The 23,222-nt window shown below is 38.5% G+C and overlaps 1 protein-coding gene across 7 annotated transcripts in view; it reads right to left on the minus strand.

Annotated features, from left to right (window-relative positions):
* Positions 1 to 5,772: 5,772 nt before the first annotated feature.
* Positions 5,773 to 23,222, minus strand: part of CD55 (CD55 molecule (Cromer blood group)) — a 41,825-nt gene continuing 24,375 nt past the window's right edge. For 4 of the 7 annotated variants that reach the window (XR_014146511.1, XR_014146510.1, XM_081824921.1 and 1 more), the window contains 2 exons: positions 23,089 to 23,194; positions 20,925 to 22,219 (listed from right to left, as the gene is read on the minus strand). Coding sequence is in view for 5 of the 7 variants with exons in the window: in XM_081824921.1 (XP_081681047.1) it covers positions 23,092 to 23,194 (103 nt within the window). In the remaining 2 variants the exon portion in view is untranslated. Of the gene's footprint in view, positions 5,946 to 20,924; positions 22,220 to 23,088; positions 23,195 to 23,222 lie in introns of those variants that run through there. The other 3 variants (XM_081824922.1, XM_081824919.1, XM_081824918.1) reach the window with 2 other exon arrangements.

The raw sequence follows: 23,222 nt of genomic DNA on the forward strand, positions 1-23,222 counted from the left end.
GTTGTTTATCTGGATCATATTTTGAAGCGTTAGTGACCCACCCTCCCAAATTTCCCCATTTCCTTCCCCATTCAATTGATCAGGTTACTGACTAACTGGGCTACATTGCTTCTGGGAAAGTATGTGGTCAGTAGGAAGCCAGAAGTTCTCTGCAAGATTTCCGGTGTTTTGTTTGAGTGTGTAAAGATTTGTAAAATTTTTAAGAGAAATTGGGTGTTTAGAAGAAACAGAAGGAGGACAGGGGTGAAACTTGCCCCCAGAAAGCAGTGATTTCTAGGGACTGAGGGAGGGGTCTGTGCATTTCAGAGGACAGGGGACCAGAATGAGCTTTCTGGCAGTGCTGGGGTCTTGCATGATTTCCCAGGGAAATGTCTGCGTTATCTGCATAGGGAGAAGAACTTATTGACCCTGCGTTTCCTGCCTTACAAGAATGCCTCATGTCTCAAAGATGGTGTGGAAATAGCAGAAAGCTTCCATCCCTGAATTCGTCAGACAACGGCAAAGAACATTTCAGTGATAGCCTGTGTGGACCAAAGGCTCAACCCCCCAATACCCTGTCCTTTGAGTTTGATACATCCCTGGGATGGGTGTGGATGGCACGGGAAGGAGTGAAGAGGAATTTTCCACCAGCTAAGAAGGAAGAATTTAATTAAATTAGTTAAATTAAAATTAAGTTGACTTAAGAGGTTGAAAAAAAGAACGTGGAGAAACCAGAACCCTTATTCATTGCTGATGGGAATGTCAAATGGTACAGCCACTATGGAAAAACAGTTTGGCAGTTCCTCAAAAAGTTAAACATGGAATTAGCGATATGATCCAGCAATTCCACTTCTTGGTGTATACCCCAAAGAATTTAAAGCAGAGACTCCAGCAGATACTTGTACACCAACGTTTACTGCAGCATTAGTCACAATAGCCCAGATGAGGAAAAGACCCAAATGTCCATCAATAGAAAATGGAGTTTTAAAAAGTGACATATAGGGGCGCCTGGGTGGCTCAGTCGTTAAGCGTCTGCCTTCCGCTCAGGTCGTGATCCCAGGGTCCTGGGATCGAGCCCCACATCAGGCTCCCTGCTCAGCAGGAAGCCTGCTTCTCCCTCTCCCACTCCCCCTGCTTGTGTTCACTCTCTCACTGTGTCTCTCTCTGTCAAATAAATAAATCTTTAAAAAAAAAAAGTGACATATACATGCAATTGCATATCATTTGGCCTTAAAAAGGCATGGAATTCTGATTCATGCCACAACGCAGATGAACCTAGAAGACATTATGCTGAGTGTAACAAGCCAGACACAAAAGGACAAATGCTGAGTGATCGCACTTATGTGGGGTCCCTAAAATAGACAACTTTATAGAGGCAGAAAGTAGAACAGAGGTTACCAAGGGCTGGAGGGTGGAGAGGCTGGGGAGTTCTTGTTTAAGGAGCATAGCATTTCAGTTTGGGATGATGAAAAAGTTCTGGAAAGGGATAGTGGTGATGGTTGCACAATATGGTGAATATACTTCATGCCGCTGGATTATAGGCTTAAATGTGATTAAAATGGTAAGTTTTACGTTACGCCCATTTTAGCACAATAAAAAAAATCCTTAAAAAAACATTTAATCTCTGTTTTTGTGTTCTTAAGTTTTATTAAGTGGGTTCAGAACAGTTTTTACTCTACAGTTAAGTTAGCTTTCGTGGTAAGGCAACAGCCTTTTAGGTTTCTACCTGATGCCCTCTGTGTTGCGGTCTCTCTACCTTTGTCAGTGATCGTTCCTAGCCTTGCTGAGCCTCGGAATTTTCTGCCTTTGTCCTTCTGGTGCTCGTTTCTCTGGCTTCGGGTGATTTCTCATACACATGTAGCTAGTACTCAGCCAAATACTTGAAAGTATCCCTCTGTTGATTTCCGAGCAGCTTGTCTTCTCTCTGATGCTCAGCCCCGCAATTCTAGCCACCTTGCGCCCCGCAGACTCCAATCTCTGCCTGTCGACCTGGCGAGGCTGCTGGCCCCCTGCACTGTATCACCGGTGACTATCTCCAAGTAGCAAGCTGTTCCTGCAGTAAAGCGCACCTTGTCTGTTTGTTTCCCTTCTCACGAAGATCACGGTCCAACGTTGCTGCTTGTATGATGTCCCAGGCAGGTGACCCTTCAGGGATTCTTGGAGCTCTTTCTGTGTGTAGCCCTTCCACTCTGGTTCTCTGCCCAGAAACTCCTGCCACTTCAGACTCCCTGAACGCTGCTCTCTATCTCTTAAAGTCTTTGAGCCCACTGTGTTCTGCCTGGGTTTTCCCTCTTCCCATTGTGACCCAAAATAGGGGTCCACCTAGGAGCCAGAGCAATTGTTTCTTTTTCTCTCCGTGTTATTTAATATCTGAAACTTGCCGTGCGTATTTTATCCAGTTTACTTGTTGTTTATTGGTATCAGGGCACGTCTGGGACTAGGTATGCTGTCTGGCCTGATCTGGACGTGTGAATTACTGTATTTTTAATTTTTAGAATTTTTGTTTTTTTTTTAAAAACAGATTGGACTCTTTTCATTATGTCGTGTTCTTATATTATGGTTTCCACTCTTTACTTCTCTTCGGAACATTGTGAACATCCTTAATGTAAGGCATGTTCATCTTTTTTCTATTATCTGTATTTCTTTGGATGTGATTTATCTAATTCACTGCACTCTCTCTCTTCCCTAGTTCTTTCACTCCTCATGTGGGATACACATTTTTATTAGGAATTCTTCTTCCGTGGAAGCTAGCTCCCCAGGAATCAAGTGTACTAATTTGTGGAGGTTTTCTCTGTGGGGCAGGAGCACATTTGACTCTGTCTGCCAAGGCCCCAAAGGTTTCAGTTTTTATAAGACTTTATCGTTTGGGGTTTTCCACATAGACAAGATAATGCAAATTCATACAACACACAGAGCAAGGTTCAGAGGCAGGCTTCCTATTTCTTTTTTTCTCCACCCTCTTGTTTCTTTGCTGCCTCACTGGCTTAGTGAGCAGGCTATTCTAGTTTCCATTTTATGGACTGGCTCTCAGATTTACGAAAAGACCTGTTTCTGGGTGGCAATGTTGCCTGGGACTTTGCACTCAAGTCTAGAGCTTCATATGTGCTAAAACCATGGTCCCCATAGGGATTTACTTCATTCTGGCTCCTCTCTAGGTCACTGGGTTTAGCTCTTGCTCACTGCATTGATTTTGAATATTCTATTTGTTCTTCTACTTGGGGATTTCCCATTCTCAATTTCAAGCTCAGCTGTCTGTTTTAAAAATTAATTTGGGTTTATTGTATCCAGTTTTTCCAAGCCTTTTGCATGGGATGGGAAGCTTCAAAAGTCAGTCCTGTCTACTGTATTGCCTTGAAGGATGTGTGCTATTAAGAACTCCATCTTACTGCCTCTCAAGTCATATGGTTTCTGGAATCATACTCTTTACCTTTTAATGAATGTATTATTTATCTCTTACTTTGTTCCAAAGAGAATTTTAGATGCCAGTGGTGAACTTCCTATCTCCTTGTGTGATTATAAGGTACTTACGTGGCATGGAGCACGTTACTTAGTTTCTACACTCCAGGACACCTGAAGAAACACCAGCCTAGCACAGTGCTAAGTATCTGTTGAAAAGAACAGAAGGAAAATTTCTAAAACTTTATTAAGAACTTGTGTTTATTAAGTTCAATTTCTTTAAAATGAAACATAAGACAAACTTTCACCCTTTCTATTGGACTGAAGATAACTGACTATTTAAATAGGTAGACGATCACTCAACCGGTAGATGTTTTTGATTTTCTCTATTAATCTGATAAGAAAATATAGCATTAGAAAAAACCCCAATAAAAAAATAATACCTCCTTGGTATTTAAAAATAGAGCTACCGTATGACCCAGCAATTGCACTACTGGGTATTTACCCCCAAAGATACAGATGTAGTGAAAAGAAGGGGCACCTGCACCCCAGTGTTCACAGCAGCAACGTCCACAATAGCCAAACTGTGGAAGGAGCCGAGATGCCCTTCAACAGACGAATGGATAAAGAAGATGTGGTCCATATATGCAGTGGAATACTACTCAGCCATCAGAAAGGATGAATACCCACCATTTGCATTGACATGGATAGAACTGGAAGGGATTATGCTAAGTGAAATAAGTCAAGCAGAGAAAGACAATTATCATATGGTTTCACTTATATGTGGAACATAAGGAATAGCATGGAGGACATTAGGAAAAGGAAGGGAGAAATGAAGGGGGGGGAATCAGAGAGGGAGACAAACCAAGAGAGACTCTGGACTCTGGGAACCAAACTGAGGGTTTCAGAGGGGAGGGGGAGGAGGGGGTGAGTTAGCCCGGTGACGGGTATTAAGGAGGCTACGTATTACAATGAGCACTGGGTGTTATATGCAAACAATGAATCATGGAACACTACATCAAAAACTAATGAAGTACTGTATGGTGACTAACATAATAATAATAAAAAAATATCTCCTCAAAGAGGCAATGCTTCAATTAGCTAAAATGGGAAGTGACAAAATAGATGCAATCCTTTCAAATTTTATTGTTTATCATGAAGTAACTTAGATACACAAAGATGCAGAGAGAATGACATCATAAATGCCTAGCAACCAGTGTAAGAAACAAAACTTCCGAATGGAGATGGGGATCCAGGAAGGAGTGGGTGGTGGCCCTCTCTCTTGGGACTCTGCTATTGGAGCCCCCAGGGACATCCTCCGGATCTGGAGCCAGAGCAGAGTGAGATGTAGAGGCAGGGCCCCTTCTGTAAGGAGGAAGCTCTGAAACCCCCTCATTCTCACTGCTGGTAGCTCCACAAGGGGTGGTGTCTCCCAGAGGGCTGTATAGTGTGGGGACTAGAGGGGCCTCTGGTTGACCTCCCAGCTGGAGACTTTGGGAATAGTTGGATGCACCCCATTCCTCCTCATTTTAAGAAAATCCCTAAGAGACCCTTAGTTGGAAATTTACGCAACTGAATTGCCCCAGACTTCCCCAAGGAGGAGGAACGTCTTGTTGCTTTTGCAAAGAAATGAATCATTTGGAAAACTTGGGACTCTGGATATTCTTTCAGAAGACTTTTCTAGGGAGGGGGCCACAGAGAGAAGGGGGACATGATGCCAATGTGAGACGCTTGAGCACAGCTGGGAAATAATTTATTTGGGTGCCTGCTTCCTGCATCCGGATCTTGGGGAAACCTCTCTCCAGAAGGATCCAGGATCCCCGGAGGGATGGTAGCAAGGGGTGAGGACAGGTTTAATTAAGAGCAAAGTGGCCTCAGCACTGAGCAGAACAGGCTTCATGGGCCTTATTGCCAAACTGAGGACAGTGTTCCATCCCATGGGCAACTCCTCCTTCAGAGAGGGCTTCTAGAAGAATCTGTAAAGAAAAAAACTCAAGCTATATATTGGAAAAAGCTGAAAGCACTCAAATATTTATGACTTCCATGACATTTTAAAATTTAGATTAAAGTTTACTAAGAAAGAGGAAAACCAGCAATGATAATGCAGATTCTCCAGAGGCAGGTAAAGACATCCCTCAAGTTGAGTCTACACTTTTGGTACTTGTAAGACAAAACGTTAACTCAGCGGACAGAATGTTAAACCCAAAGGGAAGGAGGGATCCTTTCTCAGAAGAACTTATACCAGTTTGGCTCAGTTATTTTTACTTATCTGCAGGGATTGCCCAGAGAGGTGACTCATTCCTGTACCAGGGACTTTTGAAGCAAAGGCTAGGAATTAATTTCCAGCTCTTGATTAGACTACAGAGTCAGCTTACCACGCTAGAAGAAACCTTTGCTAGTCTTCAGTTTAACTCATTTAATTTGCAGGCGAGGGCCTGAAAGACAGGTGGTCATACCACTCAGTGACAGCTGGGACTGCAATCTGATGTCCTGACACCCAGCCTCATGGTTTTCTCCGATACAGCTCAAAAGCTCCTCTGGGCTGGAGAACACATTCAGAGCTGGCTTACCTGTGAAAGACAGTTAAGGAAATACTGACCTCAGGTGGGGAAGCGACTTATTCAGCTATAATGGAACCTTTCCAGGGGCAGGAAAATAGATATGGACTAGCCTGTACTTTCTTATTACCTGTGATGGGAAGGAAGAAAGTCCAAGTTTCCAAACTCAACTTTAGACCTTATATTTATTCTAAAGTAACAATCTGTGATTAGTTTTGAGTATATCTGGTTAGATTATTAGAACCACAAGTAACTCCAGTCTCCTTCTGTGTTCAGTACTGCCGGAGAAGGAAGACTAAGTTTGAGATGAGATCTTTGGGTTTTCCTTCTCATTATTGTTGAAAGGAGTGCATGAGGTGGGAGGGCAGGTGGCAGAAGTTAAGAGAAATCGAGGTTACGATTCAGTTGCTCTTCCGTGTAGAGTGTGTTCAGAATGTGCTTTCTATAAGTTCATACGGCAGGTTCCTAAGGTACTAGGAAGCACAGTGGGCCTCCAGGTGGGCTTGGAGAGACTTGTTCGGATGGTCGGTAACCTTGACAGGACCCCAGAAGGATGTGACTCAGCTTGATGTCTCCTCCCTTTCTGTTGTCTCATTGTTTTATCCAAGTCACAATTCCTTTGATGGGAATAGCATGAAATGGAAAACGGAAGCATAGGAGCAGGAGAAATAAGAACTTTTTAAAGAGAAGAACCGGAATTGGTCATCTTCGAAGCTGGCCTCCAGCCCCCACCCACAAGCACTCTCCGTACACATGGAGCCTCAGAAAGACAGTCAACAAATACACACGCTTAGCCTATTTCTTTTTTTCTTGTTTGTTGGACTGCATAGCATCTTCTCCTTGTCGTTCTTCGAATTTATAGCAGAAATCTTAACATAGCAATAATTGACCCAATGGTATTTTAGGAAGATGGTGCAGAAAAATTGTGGGAAGGTAGAAAATACGTATTTGTAGAAACTGTATGTACATAAAGCCTCTCAAATTTCTGGACATTTTTTATTTTGATGGTCAGCTCAATTCAGCCTGATGTATATACTTTTATGAAGTATTTTTCTATCTTATCTTCCGTTAACCTTCTCACATTCAAAAACCTCATTGTTGTCTTTATTATGTAATTTTACAGTGACTTATATTCCTATTGGATTTAAGCATTTGTAACAAATATTAGCTCATTTAATTATCATAATTGCAAGTGAGGGGAGGTCTTATAAAAGGCACTAAATTTGGAATCAGGAAATCTATGGTACATTTCCATCTCTGACATTTACTTGTTTTTTGAGATTGGATTAGTTTTAAGATCTCTTTACACCACATTTCCTTCACCAGAAGACAGAGACATAAATATTTTTCCTACCTCCTGGCAAAGTTGTGGGAAGTTGGGTGAGACCATGTGCATAAATGCAGGAAGTATTGGAGGTTTCTCAAATGTTGATATTGTTACAGATAAAGAAATGAAGGCTCAGAAAGATTCACTTAGTGAATGAAGGAGAGTCATTACAAGGGTATCTACCTTTTTAAAAACATTTTTAAATTTAAATTCAATTAATTAACATATAATGTATTATTGGTTTCAGAGGTACAGGTCTGTGATTCATCAGTCTTATATGACACCCAGTGCTCATTACATCATGTGCCCTCCTTAATGTCCATCACCCGGTTACCTCATCCCTCCACCCCCCTCCCCTCCAGCAACCCTCAGTTTGTTTCCTATGGTTAAGAGTCTCTTATGGTTTGTATCCCTCTCTGGTTTCGTCTTGTTTTATTTTTCCCTCCCTTTCCCTATGATCCTCTGTTTTCTTAAATTCCACATATGAGTGAGATCATAGGATAATTGTCTTTCTCTGATAGACTGATTTCGCTCAGCATAATATCCTCTAGTTCCATCCACATCGTTGCAAATGACAAGATTTCATTTTCTGATGGCTGGGTAGTATTCCATTGTGTGTGTGTGTATATATATATATATATATATACACACACACATATCTTCTTTATCCATTCATCTGTCCATCTGTCGATGGACATCTGGGCTCTTTCCACAGTTTGGCTATTGTGGACATTGCTGCTATAAACATTGGGGTGCAGGTGCCCCTTCGGATCCCTACATTTGTATCTTTGGGGTAAACCCCTAGTAGTGCGATTGCTGGATTGTAGGGTAGCTCTATTTTCAACTTTTTGAGGAACCTCCATACTGCTGTCCAGAGTGGTTGCACCGCTAGCATCTTTAATATATGTTTTTATATTAGAATTTTAGACTTTACACAAAAGGATCTTGTTAATATTTTAGAAACTTGACTCTACTAATTTGAATAAAGTAAAATTTAAATAAAGTTTTCAGTCAGCAGAAAATATTTCCTCCCGGGCGCCTGGGTGGCTCAGTCGTTAAGCGTCTGCCTTCGGCTCAGGTCATGGTCCCAGGGTCCTGGGATGGAGCCCCGCATCGGGCTCCCTGCTCGGCGGGAAGTCTGCTTCTCCCTCTCCCACTCCCCCTGCTTGTGTTCCTGCTCTCGCTGTCTCTCTCTCTGTCAAATAAAATCTTTAAAAAAAAAAAAAAGAAAGAAAATATTTCCTCCCTACATAACAAGATAAACTGTGGAGACCCTGATGACAATTACCCAATAGCAGCCACAGTAATTCCTATTTATTCAGTGCTTCAGATGTTTCCCAGTGTGACCATGGCCTTACTTATTATACAAATACTTGAAATATATTTCTACCACTAGATGGAGACATAACCATAAGTGATCAAAGTTCACTTGCCAGTTTAAAAGAAGGAAAAAAAAGCACCTCACCTTCCAATAATTGTATATGGAAAGGGACATATATGTTAGTAATACAATGTGACAATTTTTTGGGACATTTTTATATACATGTTTAAATTTTTACTATTTTATTATTTCGAAAGCTTGACATGTGAAATGTTCCAGGTAGTTTCCAAATGCCATATTGATACCTCAAATCTCTGGGACTGAACAACAGAAGATGGTCAGTTGTAAAAACAGAATAAAGTCAAACTGCATATGTAAAATTATTAGAACAGTGTCTAGAACCTAGTTTTCTCTCTATTTAAGAAGGGTAAAAGATCTAATAAAAACTATTATATAGCACTACTTTCTGTCAGGAATTTAAAGATTTTTTTTTTTTTTTTTTTTCAGAATAAGCCTAGATGGATGCAGCAGTTCTGCCTAAAATTCTGTAACTCTTTTCACTCTACTGATTCAAGACTATCTTCAAACTAGAAACATCTTCCTTTATTATTTCTGTAGTTGTTGACTACAATGAAAGTGTTTTATGTACATTATTATGTGCTTATATGTGTATATGTTTTTACAAATTGATATATATATACACTTCTTTTTATAGGATATAGATCATAAAAGTGAGATTTCTAGGTTAAACATTATTGGTATTTAAATGTGATCATTTACTGCCAGATTACTGTCCAATTGTTTAAACTGACACTTCTATCGCTGATGTGTAAGTTTGCTTTACCAAAATGTTTTTAACACTGAATGCTTAAAATTTTGCTGATCTGATGAAAGAAACTTAATTTATAATTTTTTTATTTGCACATCTTTGAATACCTGTGAGATTGAACTTCTTTTCATATTTTTATTGGGTATATGCAATTTTTTCTCTCTAATTGTCTATTTGTTGGCTTATCCAATTTCTTATTTGAATGTTTATCTCTTTTTAAAAAAGATTTTATTTATTTATTCATAAGAGACAGAGAGAGAGAGGCAGGTTCCCCGCTGAGCAGGGAGCCCGATGCGGGACTCGATCCCAGGACCCTGGGATCATGACCTGAGCCGAAGGCAGATGCTTAACCAGCTGAGCCACCCAGGCACCCAGAATGTTTATCTTTTTAATTGTAAAATTCTTCTTATATTAGATATTAATTTGTTATCTATTATATGGTTGCAAATTGTTATCTATTATATTGGTTCTCTCTAGCTTACATTTATAGTGATTTGTGCCATATATTATCTTGAAAGTAATCAAATATTTTTCTTTAGAATTGTTGTTTTTTGGTATTGTTCAAGTTTATTCAATTGTTATTCTCAATTCTTATCACATATATATACTTTCACATAAAGATAATAAAATGATATATACATATTTAAATTTTGGATGCTTACTCTACCTGGATTTTACTCATGTGAATGAGGTGATACAGCGATCTTTTTGTCTTCCAGAACAATATGCATTTATCCTGGCTTCATTTTTATAAAATACTCTATTATTTTTCTGCTGAATTAAGATATCAAGTTCATCCTAAGTTAAGTTTTGGTATAATGTTAGATCTGTTTCCCTACTCAAACATTTCACTATATTGGTTTATCTACTCTGAAATATGTATTAGTACCTTTCATGATTACAATTCGACAAGTCTTGTTTCAGATAATTAAAGATATAAAACAATGGCTACTATGAAATCACAGTAAGTCTCAAAATCAGCTTAACTCCTGCACTCCTGACATTGAAGATAAGCAACTTCACTTGTTCCTCTTTCTGAGGCCTCAGAAGTGATAAAGCTAGGTGATTCCTAGTTTTCCTGAAACCTAAACACAACACAGGGCTTTTTTAAAAAATAAATTTTCCATGACGAATAGTTCCATTGTCTTGATTTGAATTTTTTTTTTTCTTACGGTAAATAACTGTTTTCTCGGAGTAGTGTGGCATTCTGTCTTATTATAAATTACTTAAACTTAGAAAGACCTTTGTCTCTGAGTGGGACTTTCAGGAGGGGAAAGCCTGGGTTGACTGCTTAACCGTGTGCTCGCCTGGTTGGAATGTAGTTCTCTCAGTCTTTCCAAAAAAGAGTCTCAAAACTGTGTTATGTAAAAGTCATCCTATGGTTTGTAACATATTCCCTAAAAGTATGGGCTTCTGATTGGTTGCTTTAATAATATTAGCCTTAGTTATAATATTGAAATTCATATATCTATTTTGTCAAAGATATAAATATTTGTGAGCCAGGGCACCTGGGCGGCTCAGTCAGTTGAGTGTCCAACTTTTGATTTCAGCTCAGGTCAGGATCTCAGGGTCATGGGATGGAGCCCTGTGTTGGGCTCCGCGCTGGGCATGGAGTCTGCTTAAAATTCTCTCTCTCCTTCTCCCTCTGCCACTCCCCCCTTTAAATAAATAAATACTTGTGAGCCTTATTTTTAAAGAAGAGCTTTGACATTTTTTCCCCATTATTCAAAAGATAAAGTAAAACCCACAGTCTTGTTGGATTCCTTATTCAAAGAGAGAACTAAGAGACCTTGTCTCTTTTAAATTAACAACTCTCTGGGGATTGAATGATTAAACTGAGGTGGAGTGTGTGCTAACAAAGGTAAGAGTAACCTCCATCTGGGGCTCAGAGGGAAGACCGTCTGTCTGCTGCCATCTGTCCCAGCAGCTGGTTGTCACTGAGGTTGGATCCATAGGATTCAGATTCTTTTTTTAATGACATGAGGACATCTGCAAGCCTTTGAACTTAAAGAAAGATGATTAAACGGCTTAATTCCCCATTTCTGGTTTGATACTTCATCTGTCAAACTGGTTAGAGCCCTGGTCTGGTTAAAGGCAGAAAACAGGTGTTTTTTTCTTAGGGCGAGCTGAAGGTCCAGCAGGGGGAGGTTGTGTTTCTTTAATGTGCCCCCACCCCCACCCCCCAGCAGAAGCTCGGTAGACACATGAGGTATTGCCACCCCCTGGTGGCTAATACACTCTGTGATGCTCTGCTTCCCGGAAGCTAACTCTGGGCAGTGACAGGCACCTCTGAGTTGAACAGCCTCTCCTCACCCTGGCTCATCATTTCCTATTTCTTTTCTTTTTCTTTGGACAAAAAAGGATGGCAAAACTTCCACTTTGTCGCCCAAGCATTTGATGAAATTCTACTAGTGAAGATGATCTGTTTTTTCCTCCCTGAATGAAAGTCCATGAATTAAAAGACAGGGAGTGGGGAATCCAGGTGAAATTCATGAGTCCTAAACAGGGTCTCCAGCCTTCTAGAAGCACTTTGTTTTCAGGATCTGCATATTTCCTGCGAAGTGAAACGGGCGTATTGAAGACAACCCTGATATATTCTGAATATAACCCGGTTCCCAAGGGGGGAATGTTGATCAAGAACTGTTTAGGTATCTAGTTCTTTAATAGAAAGACAATAATATTTTCTAAACGCAATGGTATATTAGTAACAAAAGACCACTAAATGCATATATAAATCAGAGATGAGTCTCTAAGACTTCAGAAAAATTTAAGAACATTATTACAACAAATGTAATAACATTCCTAATGTTTTAAATGTGCTTTCTGAAATAAAAGCAAAAACAATAGAACAACAGAAACCTCTCTAGTTTGAAGAAAATGGAAGCACCTATCTTGGCAATCACTGTGTTTGCAAAGACAATTACTTATATATGATAAAGAAATGAATATTCAGGGGACAAAGTCTTAACATGTTTTTTTCTATTCAAAAATGTTGCCTTCAAAATTGACTTATTCAAATGATCTAACACCAATGGCTAAAGATAATAGTATACTTTGATGAGAGAGAGGAGAAATAGAATACATACATATTAGCTGTGTAGAAAAATCTAAATTAAAAATTAAAATGTTTTTCTGTCCCGGTATAAATACTTTCTATCCTTTCAGGAGTTTTGGGTGAGGAAAAAGAAAATCTATGGTTTAAAGGCCTCAGTGTTTCTACTGAAAATAATAAATTAATCAGCAACATTCCAATAATTAATAGTTATGAAAAGGCCAAAGGAGAAAAACAAACATGGAAGGCATTAGGCCTAAATTGGTTTTTATACTAAAAAGACAATATTCAGAAATATAATATACTTATAAATAACATTAGAAATGCACTTTATTTTTACTTACATTTAATTTAATAAACACATAGCATATTGGGCCAGACACTACTCTAAACACCCTACAAATATTGACAGATTTCAACCTTATAGAAATTTTATAAGGTTCTACTGTAAGATTTATAGAAGAGGAAACAGAAAGGTTATAAAACTTTCACAAAATCACACTGTTCAAGATCTCGATATATTTTTAGTTTAAAAATTAATATATAAAATGTCCCTTTAAAATACATGAAAGTAAAATTATTTAGTGTTCTATAAACAAACACAAAATAAATCATGAATACATGATTTAGCTATTGTATTAGCTGGAGCTACCATAACCAAATACCATGGACTGGGTGGTTTACACAACAGAAATTAATTTTCTCACCATTCTGGAAGCTGGAAGCCTAAAATCAGAGTGCCAGTATGGTGGGTTTTGGTGAGGGCTCTCTTCCTGGCTCACATTTGGCCACTCTCTCACTGTTTTCATACAGCGGTGGTCGGTGGGGGAGACGGAGAGAGAGGGCCAGCTTTCTTGTCTCTCTTCTTATAAGGGCCAATCCCATCATGAGGGCCCCTCTCCTGTGACCTCTTAACCCTAATTACCTCCCAAAGGCCCAATCTCCAAACACCGTCCCACTGGAGAGTTAGGGCTTCAACATATGAAATTTGGAGTGGACACAATTCAGGCCATAGCAGCCATCTTGCAAGTGATAACTCAACACTCCCACAGGGAAATGACCATTGAGACTCTACTACATTCAGCAACTCCTCCTGAATCAGTAAAGACCCAATTGTTTTTGGTGTAGTTTGTATGTAACTATATATTTCATGTATTTCTTTTTATAATATTGCATTGAAGAAACTGACCTTGTGTTATTTCTGGATTAGATCTACTAGAGATTATTTACATCCTTCTAGTTTAAGGCTCTGGACGACCAACCACCACCAGCCCTGGGGCTTGCAAATACGTGTGTGGGCCCTTGTGACAGCTCTCACCTATTTGTTCCAACTGGGGTGACACCTCTAGCACCTTGGAATATGGCACCTGGGCATGGCAAGAGCGGTAGCAGATGTCCTTTATCTTCTCTGTCCCCTCGGTGGCACCCAGAAAGTCATCCACTCCCTCTGCTGGCCCATGTGAAGGCAGATTTCCAGAGGTGACCACTTCTATCTCCCCCTCAGAATATTCCAGACTGTGGCTCCACAAAACCAATGACCCTTCCTTTCAATGCCCTCTCTTGCCTCCAACTCATGTGGAAATGCCTATGGTGTCCTTGCTCAGTGTTAGGCCATGCTGGGAAAAGATGGGCAATTTTTATATTAATGGGCTACTTTTTTACTCCATCCACAGGCACCTTGCTTGTCCTCCCAGCTGATGGCAAGGTGTGGAAGGCAGAGATGCAGTCTACATTGAAAGAGGTCCCATTCCAAGAATGCAGTGATTATGACCTAAAGAGTCATACCATAGGTTAAGAGATACCACATACCACAAACTCCAAAGGGTAAATACAACACAAGTAGAAAATGAAGTATTATTTACATTTTCACTGCCTGGAAAATGGATAACACTTGCATCTGTGGTTATCATCAGTGAAGCTCTGTAACAACCTTTCAAGTCATTGGAAGGCGGTGTTCACAGGGGGCACAATGAATGATCAACATAATGAATAACAGTATGATTAAAAATGAGTAAATGGTATTAGGGAACCACAGGAAGAAGACCTATATCAATATAAATAGGTTCTAAAGAACTATGAGTAGTAACATTGTGAGTAGTAACAACGTTGTCATCCTTTCCTGTCTCTAGGAGATACAAACTACCCAGGAGTAGCACACTGGGCACATTTAACAATAAAACAATGTGGGGGACCTAGGATCCAAACCAATAGAGGTGGTACCTGGACACTCTGAATAATTTCATGTACATTGATTAGATAATAAACACATAAATAAGTACTTTTCCTCTACCTATTATTCTAAATTTTCATCAATAAATGATTATACCTCATATGGGACCATGGATTTTGTAATGCATTTTTAAGCCAATTGCATTTATAGACAAGGGATTCTCAAAAAAAAAAAAAATGCTTGGGGCCCTGCACACAGTGCTTCTGTGTGGAAACTGAGCTTAATCTAACCTCACTAAAGAATTTTGAAGAGAATGACTAATCAGATGAATTAGTTGTACTGTTAGGGGCAAACATAGAAGATTTTGACAAAGAATTATGAAGTTCAGAATATCAGAACAAGCCTGATAAAGAATTAGGAAAGACTCAGGGCACCTGGGTGGCTCAATCGGTTGAACGTCCAGACTCTGGGTTTCGGCTCAGGTGGAGTTATGAGATCGAGCCCTGTGTTGGGCTCCGTGCTCAGCGGGGATTCTGCTTCAGGATTCTCTCTCTTCCTCTCCTCCTGCCCCTCCCCCCCTCAAATAAATAAATACAAATCTTAAAAAAAAAAAAAGAATTAGGAAAGACTGGAATGTCCGAGTTTGCTCCATGTAACCACGGACGCAAAATAAATCCCTGCAGACTGTTTACTAAAACTAGGATGGTGTATAGCAACTGTAGTTTTAATTTTGTGTAAATAGAGCAGAAATCTTCTACAGCTCTGTGGTCATTTGTTGGCTACCTGCATGTATTCCTACTTGTATTATATTTGCTTTACTCAATAATAAAATCAGCTACTTCTATATTTATTAATTAGCTTGTTCCTTTGAGTCTTGATTTCTCCCTCTCCCAATACTTCCAACTGTGTTCATATCTAGGCACAAATAGAAAACTGTGATATTTCTGTGTCATCAAATGATAAATTGAAGGTATCTGGGAACCCCTATTTAGGGCATGATGAAAAAATTCATTACATTAAAAATATCACATAGCTATGATAAGAATAATAAAATACAAGAATTAGGAAAGGCCTTGTATACTGAATGTATATGAAATTTCCAAATAAAATATCTTCAAATTTTTAAATGAGAAACTCCAGCATTCTCACTTATGTAGCTTTTATATAACTTTTTATATAGAATTTTGTTCTTGAAATGCTCTATATAATTCCTGATCGTGAGTCTTTAATGATCCTTTCAAAAGCTTGATGGTCACTATCAATGACAAACTTTTCTTGTACAGTCTGAAATGTTTTTGACTACTGACAATTTATAACACTTGAAATTACAGTTGACCTTGAGCAATGAAGGGGTAAGAGGCTGACTCCCTACACAGTAGAAAATCCACATATAACTTTTGACTCCCCCCCAAAAAATAACTACTAATAGCCTAGTAGTGACCAGAAGCCTTACCAATAACATAGTCAATTAATACATATTTTGAATGTTATATGCATTATTTACTGTATTTTTATAATAAAGTAAGCTAGGGAAAAGGAAATGTTAAGAAAAGCATAAGGAAGAGATAATACATTTGCAGTATTGTGCTATAAAAAAAATCCCGTATAAGTGTACTTACGCACTTCAAACCCCTGTTACTCAAGGAAGGGTCAACTGTATATATTTTTCTTTGACTTAATATTTTAAATTTACATGTATTTCATCATTCTGATGTGCCCTTTTTTTTCCCTTTCAACATTTCATTTTTCATAAGAATATATGACAAGAGCTAACATTGTGCTTAAGAATTCTATTTTTCAATAGTGGTGGCCTAAGATTTGGACTAATTATCTCTAAGAAGCAATCAAGGTAACTGGATTTAAAACATTAGAAATTATCTTAAACCCATTGATAAGCCAACAAAATAGCATGGGGATTGCCAGAGGTAACTCTGATTGCAAAACTAAACCCAGAAAAGAAAGGGAGAATATCAGCCACAGAATTAAATCTACCCTAGGGTCATTTAATGATATCAGAAAACTTATGTTTATCCTTTTAATTTCATGGGGCAAGAGGAACAGAAGTCGTGGTCCAGGGCCCATCCAAGGTGGAAAGTTTTATCAGATGTGGTCCTACCATTGCACTGGACTTGTAAAGGACTCTACCCTCAGACTCAGAGTGAATCAAAAGTAAACCTGCCTTTTCTGAACCCAACCCTGGAAGATTGTAGGGAAGGTTGCCATAGTGTTGAATGAAGCAGAAGAAATTAAAAAATGCTAGATACATAAAAACTTAACCCTGAGAACTTGTGGCAATTGCCCAGTCATGGTAAGGATTCCCAGTCCAAGTTCTCAAGACCTGGGTGGGTCAGGAAAGCCCAAGTTCTAAATGTGGTTTAAGGTAGTACCCAAATGATACTGCCAAATAAATTTGGTAGATGGAAAACTAAAGTATCTCTGGAGAGAGTACCTTCACCCTATGCCTTAGGGAATCCCAACAAGTAATTTTGTGAAGAGGAACAGGTAGCACAGTCAAAGGCAACCAGGCACACAAGGAAGTAAGCCCCCATGAGTGAGAACCTGCAGAAATAAGGAAAGAATGAGATGGTGAGTAGGAGGCAAAGAAACAGATCAGGATTGAGAATTCAATTCAGTAAATTATTTGGCAGTGGCAACTATCCCATAGTGTGCCCTGGAAGCAAATAGATCAGAAGCCCACTGAGTTTTTGAGGGAATTGTATAGTCAAAGAAATTAAGATCCTGGACTTAGAAAACCTTTGGCTGGTCAAGCTTTTGGGTGCCCCAAATTTCATGGGCAGTAAGTGGGCTGCAACAGTTGTACATTCCAAGGAGAACAGAGCCCCTAACCTCCACTCATGGTCATTCTGAAGTGACCACGGAGGAAAACGAACAAAAAGGAACCTCCCTGGAGCAGATCCACAATACTAGTGACAAAGGATGTTGGCTATAATGAGACTTACTGCGAATGTAGGAATCAGAGGGAAAGCAGAGGATTCCTAAACCCTTCCTGATATTCCATACATAGGCATGTTTCGGCCAGCAGAGTTGCAAGTGCTGTGAAAGGTAATTTCATACAATGAATCTCATTCCAGCAGCACTTTACATATTTATAGATTCCTCTCCATTTGTGCACTAAAAAGAGCTCAAACTTACTGAGCCCTTCCTATGTGGTTGGCACTATTCTGAGCACTTTATGTTTATTAACTTAATTCTCATAATTCTCATAGCAATTCTATGTATTCCCACTTTATAGACAGAAAGATGCTTTATAGATAGATAACTTTATAGATAGATAAGGTACAGAGATAAGGAATTTTCCTAAAGTCACACAGTTGTTAAATAGCAGGAGTCTGATTTGAGCTCAGGCAGTCTGTCTCCAAAATCCATGCTCTTAATGACTTAGCTATACCATTTCTCAGGATGGAGTCAATTACCTCCCCCCTCCTTGAGGGCTTTAGAAATTCTTCCTTCTTTCTCCTGCATCATATCCATCAGCATACGACATGATACAATTTTCCCCGTATTTTAAAAGAAAATCTCTCTTGAGCATACAGTATGTTCCAGCAAACATTCCTCTGCCCAAACTTTTCTGTAAAACTCTTGAAAAAAGTTGTCCATATTCATCCGTATTGGCTATCTTCAATCTCTCTCATCCCAGTCTCTGTTTTAGCCCCTCCATCTAGGCTTTTCATTACAAATACTCTACTGAAAGAGCTTTGCACAAGGCGACCAATGACCTCCATATTGTAAACCCTAATGTTGAATGTAAGTCTTCATCTTGCTTTTTTCATTTGGGTTCATTGACACATGTTCTCTTACTGATGACTCCCAAATATATATCTCAAGCCTAGACCCATCTTCAGAACTCCAGATATGTATTTTTGACTACTTACACAACATCTTTACTTTGATGTCTAAAAGGTATCTCGAACTTACCATGTATAAAAACAAACTCCTGATCTTTCTGTTACAAAAGTCTTCCCGAAGGGAAGTAAGGTTAGGAAAGAGCACAATCTCCTTTCTGTTGCTCAAGCTAAAACCCTGGGTGTCGTCTTTAATTCCTCTTTCCTTTTTAACTGCACACCTAATCCTTTAACAAATCCTGCTAGTCCCAACGTCAAAATATAACATTATACTTCCCATCACTCACCTCTGAGTCCTTACCTCCTCACCCTAGAAACTGTCAGGATGCTTGGATCAGAGACTTTGAGCAACACAGGTCTTCTTTATTGTTAACAGGAATCTTCTCTCTTCCTGATTCTGCTTCTACCTCCCTCCCCACAGCTTAGTCCATGATGAGAGTACAGGATTTCAGAGAGGAATAGTAAGAAAGAGAGTTGTCTTTAAGTGGTTCTGCTTCCACAGGTCACGATGTTTCCCTGTAGCAAGGAAGACCAAAATTTGGCTACCTACTTGGAATTGAGAGAGAGAAAACTATAGGGAAAAAACATTTTAGTAAAATGCCCCCACTAGAGTGAAAGAATAGTTACTCTTTTTAAAGAATAGATGGAAAACTTGAGATGGATGGAAGTAGACACAATGGCAAGTAAGGAAAAGAATACCACCACTTCTCGACACTGAGGCACACGGAGTAGGAAGATGAACCAGCCACCACTGAGGTAGTTTGCAAGGAAAGCATTGACTTTAGGGAAGAGGTTGTTTTTAATTTAGGCAAGGGAGTGGAGGGAACACTCAAGTTGTTTGAATAGAAAATAAGGTATCCACTTTGGCATTAACCAAAAAAAAAAAAAGCTGGGGTGTGGTAAGACAAAAACTATTAATGTTTAAGTGTTCCACGAAATCTGATAGTGATAGTAGGTTAAATATAATAAAAGGTAAATTTCTGTGGTAAGCAAGTATAATTTCCTGCAACAAACCAGCATCAGTCTCAAGAGTAAAGGCAGCACAATCTTTGAAATCAAAGTATAATCTCAAAGCAGAGCTTGCCTTGGGAAAAAATAAAATTATTCAAGTTCATGACAACAGGACACAAAGTAGTTATAAATCCTACAAGAAAATGCCATTACCCACAATATGCCTACTGTTTATATTATTTTCTTCAAGAAAACTGTTAAATATTTTTTTTCAGCTTTACCTTTATCTAAACAATAAGATATATAGGCTAACTCAATGTATTGTATTGCTAAAGTTCAGTATTTCCCAATGTCTAAAATTCTTGCTATTATAAACCTCTGTCCATTGATTCCAACTTCAATCAAGGCAGAATAAATATTTGGAGCTTATACTTTTTACTTCTACACTAAACACAAGTCTTCTCCCTGAGCCTTTCCTACTTTGAACCCGCTACATTGTTTGCAGGCTCCATTCCTGCTTGGTGAATCTCCTCTATTTGTCCTTCCGTAATTCACATCCTTTCTTGAATGCCTCCCTGCCCACCACTCACCCGTGAAGCAAAGATAGCTTAGGTACTCCCTGTATTCTGTACAGGTGATTACTCTAACACTTGTAATTCTATACTCTTTCTCTCAGTTAAGTGCTAGTTTTGGTTTTCCTGAGATAGAATATAAGCAAAATGAAGGCAGCCACCGTATTGCAGTGATCTTGACAAGCTCACACCTAGCACGTAGCAGGCTCTCAGGTATTTTTCTGAATAATTGAATCAATGCTACTTGCTTGGTACTTGCTACTACCCTAGGAAGCATCAGACTGTCCCAGAGTAGGCAGAGGAGGCCCTCCCATTCAACAAACAAATGAATTAGTAGTTGGAGATGTGGCTATACACAGAACTTTTAGGAGAGTTGAAAGAATTTCCTAATATTAGAAACTATTAGGAAATTATTATTAATCTTGTTAGTTGTGATGGTTGCGGTTAGGTTGAAAATATTTCCTTATTATTAGAAATACACACTGAAGTATTTATAGTGAAATACCATGATGTATATGAAATTTACTTTAAAATACTTCAACAGCAAAATAGATGAAGCAATATGACAAAATAATTATTGTTAAGTTTAGTTATGTGTGTATTCTAGCCTATTCCAACACTTCAATAGAATTAGTAAGATGACAGGAATGTATAATCATCTAGAAATTAATGTGATTGCCCTTAAGCAAACCAGTAATAAGTGACAGAACTCTAATATGAGAATATGACATGCTTGAGGAAGTACAATATGGTATAACTTCAAAGTAAATGAAAATGTTTCACACCAGGAGAAGCGAAGGACAGCATTCTAAACTACTTATGGGAGGAAGGAAAAGAATCTCTTATTTAGAAATAAATTATTTATATCTAAGAAAATAAATTTCAAATACTACATGAGACAAAAAATGTGATCAATTATTTATTTCTACTTAGGGAAAATAAATTTTTCTTTACAGATCTTCTTGAACTTGTCTTGCTATACATGTAAAACCAATGCATTCACTCACATAAATAAATATAAATAAATTAATCTCAGTATTACAAAAGAATAAGATTTACAATGTGGCTATGAACATCTCACTTCAGAAATATAGACTCTTTTCTTATGTTAATATCAAGGTATCTCTGGATAGTTTTAGAGACATTAAATTAATGAAGACACTTTTCACTCTTTCATAAGGGTCCTATTCTAAGAAGGAGACAAAAATAAAAAGATTGTCCTTAAACAAAACTATGGCCGATCCATCTTACTTACAAGTGAGAGGCTAAGTCCTGACTGGGTACCTGTATTTGTGTGACAAAAAGGAAGAGTTATTCCTTTATTCTAGATTTCTCCTTTGCCACCAGCTAACCCAAGTAAATCAATGCTCTTGAGTCACAAGCATGTTTTTCCTTTAAAATATTTTGCTGGGGCGCCTGGGTGGCTCAGTCGTTAAGCGTCTGCCTTCGGCTCAGGTCATGGTCCCAGGGTCCTGGGATGGAGCCCCGCATCGGGCTCCCTGCTCGGCGGGGAGCCTGCTTCTCCCTCTCCCACTCGCCCTGCTTGTGTTCCCTCTCTCACTGCCTCTCTCTCTCTGTCAAATAAGTAAATAAAAAAAAAAAATCTTAAAATATTTTGCTAACCCATTCAGGCTCATTTTAATGGAATGAGAAAAGAAGAAAATGCCTTACAGTCAAGGGTTATTTTATAATATGGTCCATCTCTCTTTGGCAAGTTTGCTCAGAAGAGACTGATTTTAGGTTTTTTGTTTCTTTCCAGTATCCAATTACTGTGTTTAATTTTTAATTTTTTTTGTAAACAAAGGTAACTTTACACATCTAGTGAAAAAAAATCACACATTTCCTTTTCTTCATGCTCACGTTCTAAGTATGAACAAACCTCTACACTTTCCTACACTTCGAGGAAAGTAATCACTCTAAATCTTGCAAGTTGTTCTATTTTCAAGAGGTTTGGGAGTGTCCCAGGACAGACTCGCTTCTCCTTGCTTCATTGATTTTCCTATGCAGCTTAAAGACAATGATAGTATGCAAAACGAAGAGCACTATTACATTTATTTTGTCCAATCCTCCAGAAAGTCTAAGAAACTAGAAATATTCTGCATACTCGTGTGCACTTTCTTCTTAACTCTTCTTCGGCTAAATCAGCTAGCCAATGGTTACTAGCATCATAAACAAGACTGTCAGTGTTACACATGTGTGTCCTGAAAGTTAAAAAAGAAAGTTAACATCAAAATAATTTTATTGACTGATGCTACACATTAATCTTTTGGTTACTATGAGATAAACAATGAAAATTAATCGGTTAATGTGGCATGCAAAACAAATGCAAAATTAGTAAGTTATCTAACCTCAATGTGGACTTTAGAGTTTAATAGCTATAGCAACACCAACTAAAATATGACACTTGAGTTTTTTAGTTTCTTGAAATTAAGTAGCCAAGTTAGAATTGATTAAGATAGTTCCAGATTAAAAGTCAAAGAAAACCCCTGACATGTGCATTAGAGAAAAATTTCATCAAAAGACACCTCGAAGAAGACACCGAGAACGTTTCACAGATATGTTTATATTAAGTTATTTTTGTCATAATTTTGTATAACATAAAAGAGATGTAAGATCTATAAGCATGACTTAAAAAGATACCATAAAACAAATCTTAGTATTTCCAAACACTGGAAACTCTAAAAGCCACCAAGCAAAAAGGAGAAACAAATACAATACAAGCCAATCATCTCATGATGCAAACAGTCACATTGAAGGCATTCCTATGTGTAAGCCCTAACGTATCCACCTTTCGGCTTTTCCCTCCAAATATTTGTGGCATTGCTAGCATCCAGTCATTTCAATAAACTGATTGCAAAACACAAGATGAGATGATGAGTGGAGAATGGGTGACATGTCATGCTAATGAGAGATCCAATGTGTTAGTCACTCAAGAAAGAAAAGCCAGTCTGACAAGATAATAGAGGTCTGAGCCCCTATTATCCTTGAACGGTCATGGATAAATCCTGCCCGAGTGGTACGGATGGACATTTTACAAGACACAGAAATGTGACTTCATAAAACCATATACCTTTTATGATTTACCAGAAGGTCTTACTTCTGAGGCATCACCAGTCACAGTTAAATTATGAAACATAACATTGAGTGCTTTGCTGTTTTCATGAGTGTAATAAGAGCTGAATAGTAGAGAAGGAAAACATAAAT

Source organism: Leptonychotes weddellii, chromosome 6 (genome assembly GCF_054177405.1).
Source record: "Leptonychotes weddellii isolate Sample4059 chromosome 6, ASM5417740v2, whole genome shotgun sequence".
NCBI lineage: Eukaryota > Metazoa > Chordata > Mammalia > Carnivora > Phocidae > Leptonychotes > Leptonychotes weddellii.